This window comes from Pristis pectinata, chromosome 5, assembly GCF_009764475.1.
Source record: "Pristis pectinata isolate sPriPec2 chromosome 5, sPriPec2.1.pri, whole genome shotgun sequence".
Classification (NCBI taxonomy): Eukaryota; Metazoa; Chordata; class Chondrichthyes; order Rhinopristiformes; family Pristidae; genus Pristis; species Pristis pectinata.
This window is the reverse complement of record NC_067409.1, coordinates 5,683,770-5,696,444: the sequence shown is the minus strand read 5'-3', so window position 1 is coordinate 5,696,444 and position 12,675 is coordinate 5,683,770. Positions and strand designations below refer to the sequence as shown.

Sequence of the window (12,675 nt, the reverse complement as noted above, 5' to 3'; positions counted from 1 at the left end):
ATTCCCTTGAAACATTAACAGTTGGCTATCTTGGGCTTGGGCCTGGAGGAGGGAGCAGGTGCTATATAGATGAACAGATGGTGGTACACACCATCGGCACCAGCCTAGCTCTGTATGTGGTGGACAACACCCTCAGCGGAGTTACCACTGATCGTACAGAGCTCACACCTGGTGGAAAAGCTAATGATGGTGTGACCCACCTACAGATGTAAAACAGATGGGGGGCTGTAGAGCAGTGACTAACTCAAGGGGGGCAGGATCTCCCAGTCCCAGGGGCACTTCAGCATTTGGTAGGGTAGAGTTTGCATTGATTTCTTGCCGTTTGCTTTTAACCAACGGTTGCTGATAGAGGTCAGAGGACCGAAGACTTATGTCTTACCCACATAAAAGATGTATGTAACATGGCTAACTTGATGTTCGACACGTTACATACACGTAACATACATCCTTTATGTGGGTAAGAACCAGCGCCATTCATTCACAAACCCCAGCAAGCAAAGAGGTGTTGATGTTCCTTGGGGGAAGAGGGTGGTGCTGAGAAATCTCGTCACTTTGAGTTATTATGATCTGAACTAGCAACGTCAGCCGAGTTGGAGCTGCTGCCTCTGCTGCCTCACACACCGTCGGCACCCAGGCGCAATCCTGACCTCTGGGGTGCTGACCGTGTGGAGTTTGCACGCTCTTCCTGTGACTGTGACTTCCCCCTTCCCCAGGATGTGCTGGCTGGGAGGGCAATTGCTGTAAGTTATAGGTGTGGGGGGGGGGTTGAGAAATTGGTGGGAGTTGAGGAGCCTGTTAAGGAGAAGAGGTTACAGGGAAAAATAAGAGCAGGTGAGAGAGATGGGATTGCTAGCATAGATGTGATGGGTACAATGGCCTCCTTTATGTCAGAGTAACAGAATGGAGCACTGGGATATGGTGAATACTTTAGCTCTATGGCTGGGTAGAGGTGCCTTACAAGCTTGGAAGATAGCAAAGTGATTTTAGCATTCAAAGGTCAGTACATCATGCAACTTTCCGATACAAATGCTGGTGATGGAGGGTCCATCAGACACATCAGCACATCTCTGTGTAACAAAGAAAGAAAACTACAGTGACTCTCTGCCAGAATCTGAATGATTGATGACGGTTCACGTGACCACGTTGTCAGGGGACTGTTGGAAAGTCTCAGTCCCCAGAGGTGCCAACAGGCCACATCCAATGAAGCCCTTGAACTGCTGGAGACAACTGGATAAATGCTTCACATGAGAGACTCCCCGGTCACAGGGACTGGGCTGGAGAGGGTTTAGAGGACCTCCCTCAGTGTTATATTTCCTCGACAGTTTCAAAAGATGAGCTCACTCTGCAGAAGAGTGAATGGCAGTGCCTGATTACTTCAACCTTATGCAGTCTCCAGGGTTACAAGGCCATAGACTGACTTTCCAAAGGCACTGGTTTATGTAACATAGCTGAACCTTAGAATGGCCACGCATGTAAGGAGGGACTAGGGTGCTCTGTAACAGCTGCAATCTGGGTAAGGCTTTCAAGGTTAGGCCTGGCAGTCGCTGATACACACGACTGCTGGGTGTCAACAGCTGGAGACCAACCACCAAATTTTTTCAGTTATTCACAGCATACTCATGGGTCTCACAGGAACAAACCCAATGTCTTGCTGCCTTGGCCACTGATGAAATATGTGTCCAACTGAGTTGGTTAAAGGAGAAGGTCGCTGTAGCACCTCTACAGTCACTACGGATACGGGTCAACTCAGCCCAAACCCGCTGGTCCAAGTGACTCCAGGAACCTCTGTCTTTGCAGTCCAAGGCACCATGTTAGGGTCTGGGTGGGCACTGGAGCTTTCAGATGGGGGTGAAGGGAGGGGGCGCACAGAAGAGGGAAGGATGGGAAAACTTAGTTGGATGGCTAAAACCTGCTGACCAGTACCACCACAGAAAGCAAGAACCAATGCTAGTCTCCAGCATGGGTTCCAAAAGCATGCAGCTTGTCCAGGGAAGGGGATATTTAGGGTGAGAAGGGGATATTTAGGATGGGAAGGGGATACTTAGGGTGGGATATTTAGGACGGGAAGGGTATATTTAGGGTGGGAAGGAGATATTTAGGGTGGGGAGGGGATATTTAGGGTGGGAAGGAGATATTTGGGGTGGGAAGGGGATATTTAGGCTAAAAGGGGATATTTAGGATGGGAAGGGGATATTTAGGATGGGAAGGGGATATTTAGGATGGGAAGAGGATATTTAGGGTGGGGAGGGGATATTGAGGATGGGAAGGGGATATTTAGGATAGGAAGGGGATATTTAGGGTGGGGAGGGGATATTTAGGGTGGGGAGGGGATATTTAGGATGGGGATATTTAGGGTGGGGAGGGGATATTTAGGGTGGGGAGGGGATATTGAGGATGGGAGGGGGATATTTAGGGTGGGAAGGGGATATTTAGGGTGGGGAGGGGATATTGAGGATGGGGAGGGGATATTTAGGGTGGGGAGGGGATATTTAGGGTGGGAAGGGGATATTTGGGGGGGAGGGGATATTTAGGATGGGAAGGGGATATTTAGGGTGGGGAGGGGATATTGAGGATGGGAAGAGGATATTTAGGGTGGGAAGGGGATATTTAGGATGGGAAGGGGATATTTAGGGTGGGGAGGGTATATTGAGGATGGGAAGGGGATATTTAGGGTGGGGAGAGGATATTTAGGATGGGAAGGGGATATTTAGGGTGGGGAGGGTATATTGAGGATGGGAAGGGGATATTTAGGGTGGGGAGGGGATATTTAGGGTGGGGAGGGGATATTTAGGATGGGAAGAGGATATTTAGGGTGGGAAGGGGATATTTAGGGTGGGGAGGGGATATTTAGGATGGGAAGAGGATATTTAGGGTGGGAAGGGGATATTTAGGGTGGGGAGATTATATTTAGGATGGGAAGGGGATATTTAGGGTGGGGAGGGGATATTGAGGATGGGGAGGGGATAGTTAGGGTGGGAAGGGGATATTTAGGGTGGGGAGGGGATATTGAGGATGGGGAGGGGATATTGAGGATGGGAAGGGGATATTTAGGGTGGGGAGGGGATATTTAGGGTGGGAAGGGGATATTTAGGGTGGGGAGGGGATATTTAGGGTGGGGAGGGGATATTTAGGATGGGAAGAGGATATTTAGGGTGGGAAGCGGATATTTAGGGTGGGAAGCGGATATTTAGGGTGAGGGGTTATTTCGTCTGGAAGGGGATATTTAGGCTAAAAGGGGATATTTAGGGTGGGGAGGGGATATTGAGGATGGGAAGGGGATATTGAGGATGGGAAGGGGATATTTAGGGTGGGGAGGGGATATTTAGGATGGGAAGAGGATATTTAGGGTGGGAAGGGGATATTTAGGGTGGGGAGATTATATTTAGGATGGGAAGGGGATATTTAGGGTGGGAAGGGTATATTTAGGATGGGGGAGGGATATTTAGCTGGTAAGGGGCTTCACAGACAATCAGAATGGTTAGAGCATGGAAGGAGACCATTTGGCCCATTGAGTCATGCTGGCTTCATGTGAGAACAATCCATCCGTCCCACACCCCACTCTCTGTCCTTAACCCTGCTAATTCTTTCATTCAGGCTGAGCCCTTGTTGGAACACCACTGTTGAATCTGCCTCCACTTCTACCCCTGAAAATGCCTTCCAGTCCACAGCCACCCGCTGTGGAAACAGTTCCTGAGCTAAATCCAGATGTGTGAGAGGGAATGTAGGATCGGGGGCAACATGGTGACGACTGTATGTAACTCAGAAAATGAATATTCTGATCTGCTGGTTTCTCGTTCTGTGACGGGGAACTGTGATCCACCACATGTACAGAGGACATTGAGCTTATACTGTTGAGGGATTATCCCTTGAAACAGAACATGTTCAGTGTCTGCAGAAGCTCTACACATACCCCTCTGTGTCTAACTGAGCTTTTTACAACTGGCCTCAATATCCACTGCAAGCCTCCCACTGAAACCTTGCATGCTACCCAGGCAGGACTTGCTTCTACATGGACAGTGATTGGGAACTGTCCGACAGCTTCAGTGGTTAACACGTAGTTCCGATTTCAAGTATTTCTGGGGAATGTTATTTTCCTAATTAAACACAGGGAGGAAATTGCAAGCAAACATTTTCTTTTAAAATGTAGAATCCATTCCTGATCAGCAAGCAAATGAGCTGCAGGCCCATTTATGGAATGTGTGATTCCCAGATTATATACCTGTGCTCATTTCCTAACATTCACTACAAATCCAAGGAAGCTTCAGACCTGCTCCATCAGACTAACTTTGAAAGCCCTAAACCGGGCAACTGGAGGACAGCATCAGCGAACAGGCTACCAGGCACCTCACTGGGGCAATGCTACACTTACCTTGAGCTCAAACAAGAAACAAATTGATACTTGGTTGAAAAAAGTTCCAGATTATTTAGAGAGAATAACATGGAATTAACCAATCCTCTTTAAAAAATAAAAGTCCAATATTTTGAACTTTGTGCAAGTAAAATTTGAAACAACATAAGGCTTAGAATAATCTCGGCTAAAATTCACAGCAGAACACGGAATGGAAGAAACAGCAGTGAAGTAAACGGAATGAGGGCATCTCCCCACGTGAAGGGTGTCCTTTGTTTTGCTTTAGCCCTGTATAATTAAATGCTATAAAAATAAAGTTACTTTATAAAGTGGTTTAAAAACCCAAGTACGAATGCTAAACTAAAAAATAAACTATTAGTAAACTTGTGCCACAGGTGGGGATGGACCTGGATGGGAGCATCATACACAGAGGACAAATAAAGCAGCTTCAAAACCAGCATCAAAATTTACATATAATACCTTTTTTTTCATTTTTTTCCCTTTTTTTTATAATTTAGACAACACCAACCAGTAAGGGACTGGCAAGAAGACCTCAATTCGGTATAAACAAATGCAGACACATTTTTATACAAGGCTTATCTTTGTATTTTTGTTGATAATTTCTCTTCAACAGGTAAACTGGCCTTGCTATAGCACATCTTCCATGAAGCTTGTGTCCAGGTGTTGAATGAGCACTCGCAGGAAGGACATTTCTTTCCGTGTGTTCTCGAATATGATCCTGGGGTTGTTGGATTGGCAGCGGAGGCAGTTGGGGGCCATGACCATGGCAAGGTTGTTGGCGTCCATCTTGGTAACGGAGACGTTGGCCGGTTGGGCAAAAATCTGATTGCCAGCAGTCGAGGAAAGAGGGGAAAATGAAATTAATTAGGCAGATTTAATCTTTTCTCCTTCAACCAAATTTTTTTCCTCCATGGCAGCCAAAAGCATCCTGCCAGGATGCATCATGGCTTGGTACGACAACTGCTCTGCCCAGGACTGCAAGAAACTGCAGAGAGTTGTGGACACAGCCCAGCGCATCATGGACACTAGCCTCCCCTCCAAGGACTCTGTCTTTACCTCTCGCTACCTTGGTGAAGCAGCCAGCATAATCAAAGACCCCACCCACCCGGGACATTCTCTCTTCTCTCCTCTCCCATCAGGTAGAAGATACAGGAGCCTGAGGGCACATACCACCAGGCTTAAGGACAGCTTCTACCCCACTGTGATAAGACTATTGAATGGTTCCCTTATACGATGAGATGGACTCTGACCTCACGATCTACCTTGTTGTGACCTTGCACCTTATTGCACTGCACTTTCTCTGTAGCTGTGACACTTTACTCTGTACTGTTATTGTTTTTACCTGTACTACATCAATGCACTCTGTACTAACCCAATGTAACTGCACTGTGTAATGAATTGATCTGTATGATCGGTATGCAAGACAAGTTTTTCACTGTACCTGGGTACAAGTGACGATAATAAACCAATTCCAATTTCTCAGACAGATACCATTCAGTTCTTCCAACCTGTCTTCCATTCAGAGGAAGCGGACAGCCTCCAGTGGATGTAGAGTCAGGGTGTCATACATCAGGGAAACAGGCCCTTCGGCCCACCGAGTCCGGGCTAACCATCAACCACCTATTTACACCGATCCTACACTAATCCCATTTTTTATCCTCCCACATTCCCGTCAACTCCTCCCAGATGCTACCACACACCGATACACTATGGACGATTTATAGTGCCGAACTAACCTACTATCCTGCATGTCCATGCAATGTGGGAGGAAACTGGAGCATGGAACACAGAACAGTACAGCACAGGAACAGGCCCTTTGGCCCACCATGTCTGTGCCGACCATGATGTCAATTTAAACTACACATCTGCCTGCATATGATCCATATCCCTCCATCCCTGCCTATTCATGTGCCTGTCTAAATGCCTCTTAAACATTGCTATTGTATCTGCCTCCACCACCACCCCTGGCAGCCCATTCCAGGCACCCACCGCTCTCTGTGTAAAAAAAACTTGCCCCGCACATCTTCTTTAAACTTTCCCCCTCTCACCTTAAAGCTATGCCCTCCAGTACTTGACACTTGTACCCTGGGAAAAAGACTTCGATTGTCCATCATAAACTTCTTTATAAACTTCTATCAGGAGCACCTGAAGGAAACCCACGTGGTCACAGGGAGAACGTGCAAACTCCACACAGTCAGCACCCGAGGTCAGGATTGAACCTGGGTCTCTGGTGCTATGAGGCAGCCACACTGCCGCTGCACCACCGTATACCACCCCATGTTAGATGTTAGATAGTAATCCATAGAGAAGGCCATTCAGCCCCTCTTGCTCTTCAGTTCCGTCATGGCTGTTCAGTATCATAATTCAATATATACCTGCTGAGGTCCATATCTCTCGAAAGCAGATGGAGGGACGGGGGGAGGCCTAATTGAGGGATATGATATCATGAGCAACATAGAAAGGGTAGAGAGGGAGAATCTTTTCTCCTTAGTAATGGTGTTTATAACCAGGGGGCAGAGATTTAAGGTGAAGGTTAGGAGATTTAGAGGGAATTTGAAGAACTTTTTCACCCAAAGATAGAAGTTTATAAAACTTTGAGAGGCACAGATAGAGTAGATAGGCAGTATCTTTTTCCCAGGGATGAAATGTCTCATACTAGAGGGCATGCATTTAAGGAGAGAGTGGGAAAGTTCAAAGGAGATGTGCAGGGCAGGTTTTTTTACCTTGAGAGTGGTGGGTGACTGGAATGTGTTGCCAGGGGTGGTGGTGGAGGCAGATATGATAGATGGGTTAAGGGGCTCTTAGACAGGCACATGGATGTGTAGAGAATGGAGGGAAATGGACCTTGTGCAGGCAGAAGGGATTAGGTGTCATTAGGTTAATTAGTTTGGCATAACATCGTGGGCCGAAGGGCCTCTTCCCGTGCTGTACTGTTCTATGTTCATGTTCAAAGGATGGTTGCAATCCAGAATGCACTGTTTCAGTGAGCGGTGGAGACAGGCCCTCCAACAACATGCAAGCAGTGTTTAGATGAGCACTTGAAACACTGAGCCAATGAGACTCCCCACTTCATTCAAACTCTAGAACATTCCTTCTTCCCCAGTGCTGAACTGTATTTCCTGAAATGCACACTATGCTTGCTGCAGAATCAGAGAGCAGTCACAGTACCAAGGAGAGCTTTTGGCCCATCCCTGCTGGATCTGTGTATGTGCAATCCAGCCAGTCCTGCGCTCTCCCCATTGCTCTGATAGTTCTTTCCTTACGGGCCATAGAGTCATGGAGTTATACAGCACGGAAACAGGCTCTTCCGCCCAACTGGTCCACGCTGACCAAGGTGCCCATCCAAGCTAGTCCCATTTGCCAGCGTCTGGTCCACAACCTTCTAAACCTTTCCTATCCGTGTACCTGTCCAACTGTCTTTTAAAAGTAGTTATTGTACCTGCCTCAAACAGTTCCTCTGGCAGCTCGTTCCACATACACACCAATCTTTGTGTAAAAAAGGTTGTCCCTCAAGTTCCTATTAAATCTTCCCCCTCTCACCTTAAACCTATGCTCTCTGGTTCTTGATTCCCCAACCCTGGGAAAAAGACTGTGAGCCATTCACCCAATCTCTGTCCCTTATCCAACTTCCTACTGGATGTTTCATGTGAACCTGCCTCTGCTTCCACCTCTGAATTCCAGACACCAACCAGGCCCTGTGTCAAAAAGTTTTTTGCATCTTGCCAAGCACTTTCGATCTATGCCTCCTGGTTGCTGAGCCCTCTGTAAATGGGAACAGTTTCTCAGTCTGTTCTGTATACACATGTCATGATTTTTAATTCCTCTGTCAGATCCCCTCATGACCTCCACTGTTCCAAGGACCACAACTGCAGCTTCACCAGCCTGTCCACAGAACTAATGTCCATTCCCAGTCCAGATGAAGGGTCTCGACCCAAAACGTTGACTGTCCATTTCCCTCCACAGATGCTGCCTGACCTGCTGAGTTCCTCCAGCATTTTGTGTGTTGTTCCACGGAAGTAAAGTCCCTCACCCCTGGAATTATTCTGGTAACTCTTCTGTTCCTTCTTTAAAGGCTTCACATCTTTCCTTGTGGGGCCCAGAACTCCAGTTGTTGCTGAGCCAGTGTTTTGTAAGACTTCCTTGCTCTGGTACTCTGGTACCGTTGTAGGCCGTATCTCCAACAGTGATGAGTCAGAGTAGAGGAAGGAGATAGAGAGCTTAGTGGAATGGTGTCATGACAACAACCTTCCCATCAATGTCAACAAAACTAAAGAGCTGGTCATTGACTTCAAGAAAGGGGACGGTGTACATGCACCCGTCTACATCAATGGTGTTGAAGGGTTGAGGGCTTCAAATTCCTGGGTGTGAACATCACCAATAGCCTGTCCTGTTCAAATCATGTAGATGCCACAGCCAAGAAAGCTCACCAGCGCCTCTACTTCCTCAGGAGGCTAAAGAAATTTGTTTTGTCCCCTTTGACTTTCACCAGCTTTTACCGATGCACCATAGGAAGCATCCTATCTGGATGTTTCACGGCTTGGTACGGCAACTGCTCTGCCCAGGACCGCAAGAAGCTGCAGAGAGTTGTGGACACAGCCCAGTGCATCACAGACACCAGCCTCCCCTCCTTGGACTCTGTCTTTACTTCTCGTTGTCTTGATGTAGCAGCTAGCATAATCAAACCCCACCCACCTGGGACATTCTCTCTTCTCTCCTCTTCCATCAGGTAGAAGATACAGGTGTCTGAGGGCATGTGCCACCAGGACAGCTTCTACCCCACTGTGATAAGACTATTGAATGGTTCCCTTATACGATGAGATGGACTCTGACCTCACGATCTACCTTGTTGTGACCCTGCACCTTATTGCACTGCACCTTCTCTGTAGCTGTGACACTTTACTCTGTACTGTTACTGTTTTTACCTGTACTACATCAATGCACTTTGTACTAACTCAATGTAACTGCACTGTGTAATGAATTGATCTGTACAATCGGTACGCAAGACAAGTTTTTCACTGTACCTCGGTACAAGTGACAATAATAAACCAATACCAATATTTCATGCCTCTGTTTATAAAGCCCAGACCCTGTATGCCTTTCTAACCATTTTCTCAATGAACTATGCACAAATATCCCCAGGTCTGTTGTGCCCTTTTTGAGTTGTGTCCTCTGGTTTATATTTCCTCCTCTCATACTCCCCCACCCCCACCCCCGCCCACCCAAAATGAAATACCTCCTTTCAAAGACCCCACCTATCCTGGACATTCTCTCTTCTCCCCCCTCCCATCGGGCAGAAGATACAAAAGCCTGAAAGCACGTACCACCAGGCTCAAGGACAGCTTCTATCCCGCTGTTATAAGATTCTTGAATGGACTTCTTGTATGTTAAGGATGAACACAATCTACCTCGGCATGGCCCTTGCACCTTATTGTCTGCCTAAACTGCACTTTCACTGTAACTGGAACACCATAATCTCCAATCTGTTACAGTTTTTCCCTTGTACTACCTCAATGTACCGATGTTTTGAAATGATCTGTATGGATGGCATGCAAAACTATATTTTTCACTGTGACAATAATAAACCAATTCCAATTGACAACTAACTTTGCTAATATTAGGGAGTTAGCACAGATGTTTCTTCCTGAAAAAAGTGATGCATTCCAGCTGTTATAACCACAAACTAACAATGCAAATGGATGATGGTTGTGGCTCTTTGGTCCATGTGAATGAGTGGCCACTTTAAATGAAATGTGTTAAGGGATGGGGGGGTGGGTGCGTATAACAACAGTTGTACCTGGAGAAAGCGGATGAGGTAGCCGAGGACTAGACGGTTGAGCTTAGGCAGGGAGTGGACAACTGCGATGGCTGCCTCTGGGTTTTCATAGTGAGTGATGGACTGCTCGTAAAATTCGTGAGGGATGAGTGGATCCTCCAGTTCGCGATACCACAATTTCAACAACGAGGCTGTCGGAAAGTATAAAAAAATGAGAGGGAGAGATGAGAGAAAATTCCATTTCAGATTTCAGTAAAATCAGCAGTATTCAGACCCAGGCTCCAGCTATTCCCCAATACATAATATTTGGTTTAGTTCAGACTTTTTCTAAGAATCCAGCAACTGATCCAGTTCTAAACATAAAGCTGTAAATTTTTATTTAAAATAAACACAATAATTATAAAACCCAAACAGATCTCTCTGATTATAACAGGATTTATTCTGACACAATCTTCCTGCTCATAACACAAAGTAGTTCCACAGCAGAATTTCCAGTCTGTAGGAACTGAAACCAACCCAAAGTATTTGGTATCTGGGACATGGAAGTGCTACACAACCCACTGATTGTGAACTGGACAGATGCCAGTGTTACGTACCAGCAACAATAGAAACACAACGAGCCATGCATAAATGTTAGAATCTATTTATTAATAACTACTTGTAATAATAAGAGAAATAAAAACATTAGATATTAAACATTGACCCCAAAATAAACTCAGTGTGTGTGTGGCAAGTTCCCAAACCCCCAAGTCTAGGAACAGTTCTCAAGGTTCAGTTCAGCAATCCATGAAGCAATACGATGAGTAAAGGCTTCTGAAATCCACAGTACAATGTACAGAGAATATAAAGAGCAGTTTACGAACTCCACAAGTTCCACGATGGAACCCATACGACACCTCAATTGTCGATCTCCATTGCTTTGTTCCGAAATATCTGCCACACCGAGGGCACTCGATACGTGGCCGCCCACAGATATACCTGCTTTCCAGTACAGGTTAACGACAAAGTGCACTCTACAGATTGCTCCAAAAATCCATACATGGATTGTAGTGACACTCACAACTATTGTTCTTCATCCATAGATACAGAGACCGGCAGTCAGTGCCACCAACTTTCTCTCTCTCTCTCTCCGTCTCTCTATGCAACTACCAGTATGCTCCAGTTATAGCTTTTTTTCCATTCGCAGTAGTCAGATAAAAACCACACACACACACTACTACACTACTGTCCAGGTGCCTTAAAGGGACACTCACCAAGTAGCAACCTGGCTTGTAACACCAGCAAGTTTAATGTCATTTCAGGGAATGGCTGAGATGAACCATTCCACACACATTCAACAACAGTAGCAACCTGCATTTATGTGACACCTTTAATGGAAAGCAAAATCTCAGGGCTTTATTGGAGCTTAATAAACCAAAATAAATGACAGAGAGATAAAAGGGCCATTGGCATTAACAGAGTAAGTATCAATCAGAATTATTCATAAGTAGAATTACTTACAAAATAATTATAGATGAGGTATTGACCAGACAGAGAGGTTCTGCAGGATTTTCAAGGGATTAATCACAGAAGTCCCTTTCAAATCTTCTTACAGAACTTGAGATGAAGTACTTCTGAGTAAAAAATAAGCAATCTTTTCTCTCAGTATGAAGGGGTTCTCGATCAAGTGAAACAATCAGGAGCTTATTTTATCCCTGAGTGTCGCAGCAAGGCTGAAGTGAGCCATTGCTCGCAGTCTGTTGCAGTCAGGTTTGAGATTACACTTTGGTCTAAGTACAACCAATCCTGATGGGTTGACACAATTTACAAAACCATAACTTGCATTAATATGGCATCTTTAACATTGTAAAACCCTCCAGGGCATTTCACACAGGAAGTGATAGGATGAGAGGTGACACCGGTCACTCACTGTTGACCTAAGTGATCAAAAGCTTGGTAAAGGGGTAGGTGTTAAGGAAGGGAGAGAGGGAGAGGGAGAGCGGGAAAGAGAGAGAGAGAGAGAGAGAGAGAGAGAGAGAGAGAGAGAGAGAGAGAGAGAGAGAGATGAATGGCAGGAAGTACTGAGAACAGAGGGCCCTTGATGTGCATGCCCACAGTAATCAAATACTTTCTAATTCTCTTCAGGAAATGGGCCAGGAGACTGGGTAGTGGGCTTGCAAGTTGCCCTGACCTGAGTGTCTAAGGGAGAAGGATTTGAACAGATGTGAGAGACCACTGATTTAGCCATGAACCTACTGGTCGGGCTGGACCACAACAAGCACCAGCCGCCCTGTTCTAGCCTGTCCAACATGCTCACTGCTTTCTCCTGCAGGGCCAAGGTAACTCCCAGCTTCCTTACTCAGTGGCAACCTGCTACTGGACCTGTCTCCTCTGTGAGCTGCTCATGGAGTCTACCACCAAGATTGACATTATCTTCCTTTTCTGCATCCCTCCCTCCCTCCCCCAGCCCACTGTTCCAAACTCCCAATGCTCCACCCCCTCCCAAAACCAACCCCTGCCCTGAACTCACATCTCTGTTTTCTGCTTTCATGCC

At 46.2% G+C, this 12,675-nt stretch overlaps 1 protein-coding gene across 3 annotated transcripts in view; it reads right to left on the bottom strand.

The window, feature by feature from the left end:
* Positions 1–3,186: 3,186 nt before the first annotated feature.
* arhgap39 (Rho GTPase activating protein 39) overlaps positions 3,187–12,675 on the bottom strand; it is a 445,463-nt gene continuing 435,974 nt past the window's right edge. For all 3 annotated transcript variants that reach the window (XM_052016995.1, XM_052016998.1, XM_052016996.1), the window contains 2 exons: positions 10,164–10,333; positions 3,187–5,191 (listed from right to left, as the gene is read on the bottom strand). In XM_052016995.1, the coding sequence (XP_051872955.1) occupies positions 4,997–5,191; positions 10,164–10,333 (365 nt within the window). In that variant the 3' untranslated portion in view covers positions 3,187–4,996. The remainder of the gene's footprint in view (positions 5,192–10,163; positions 10,334–12,675) is intronic.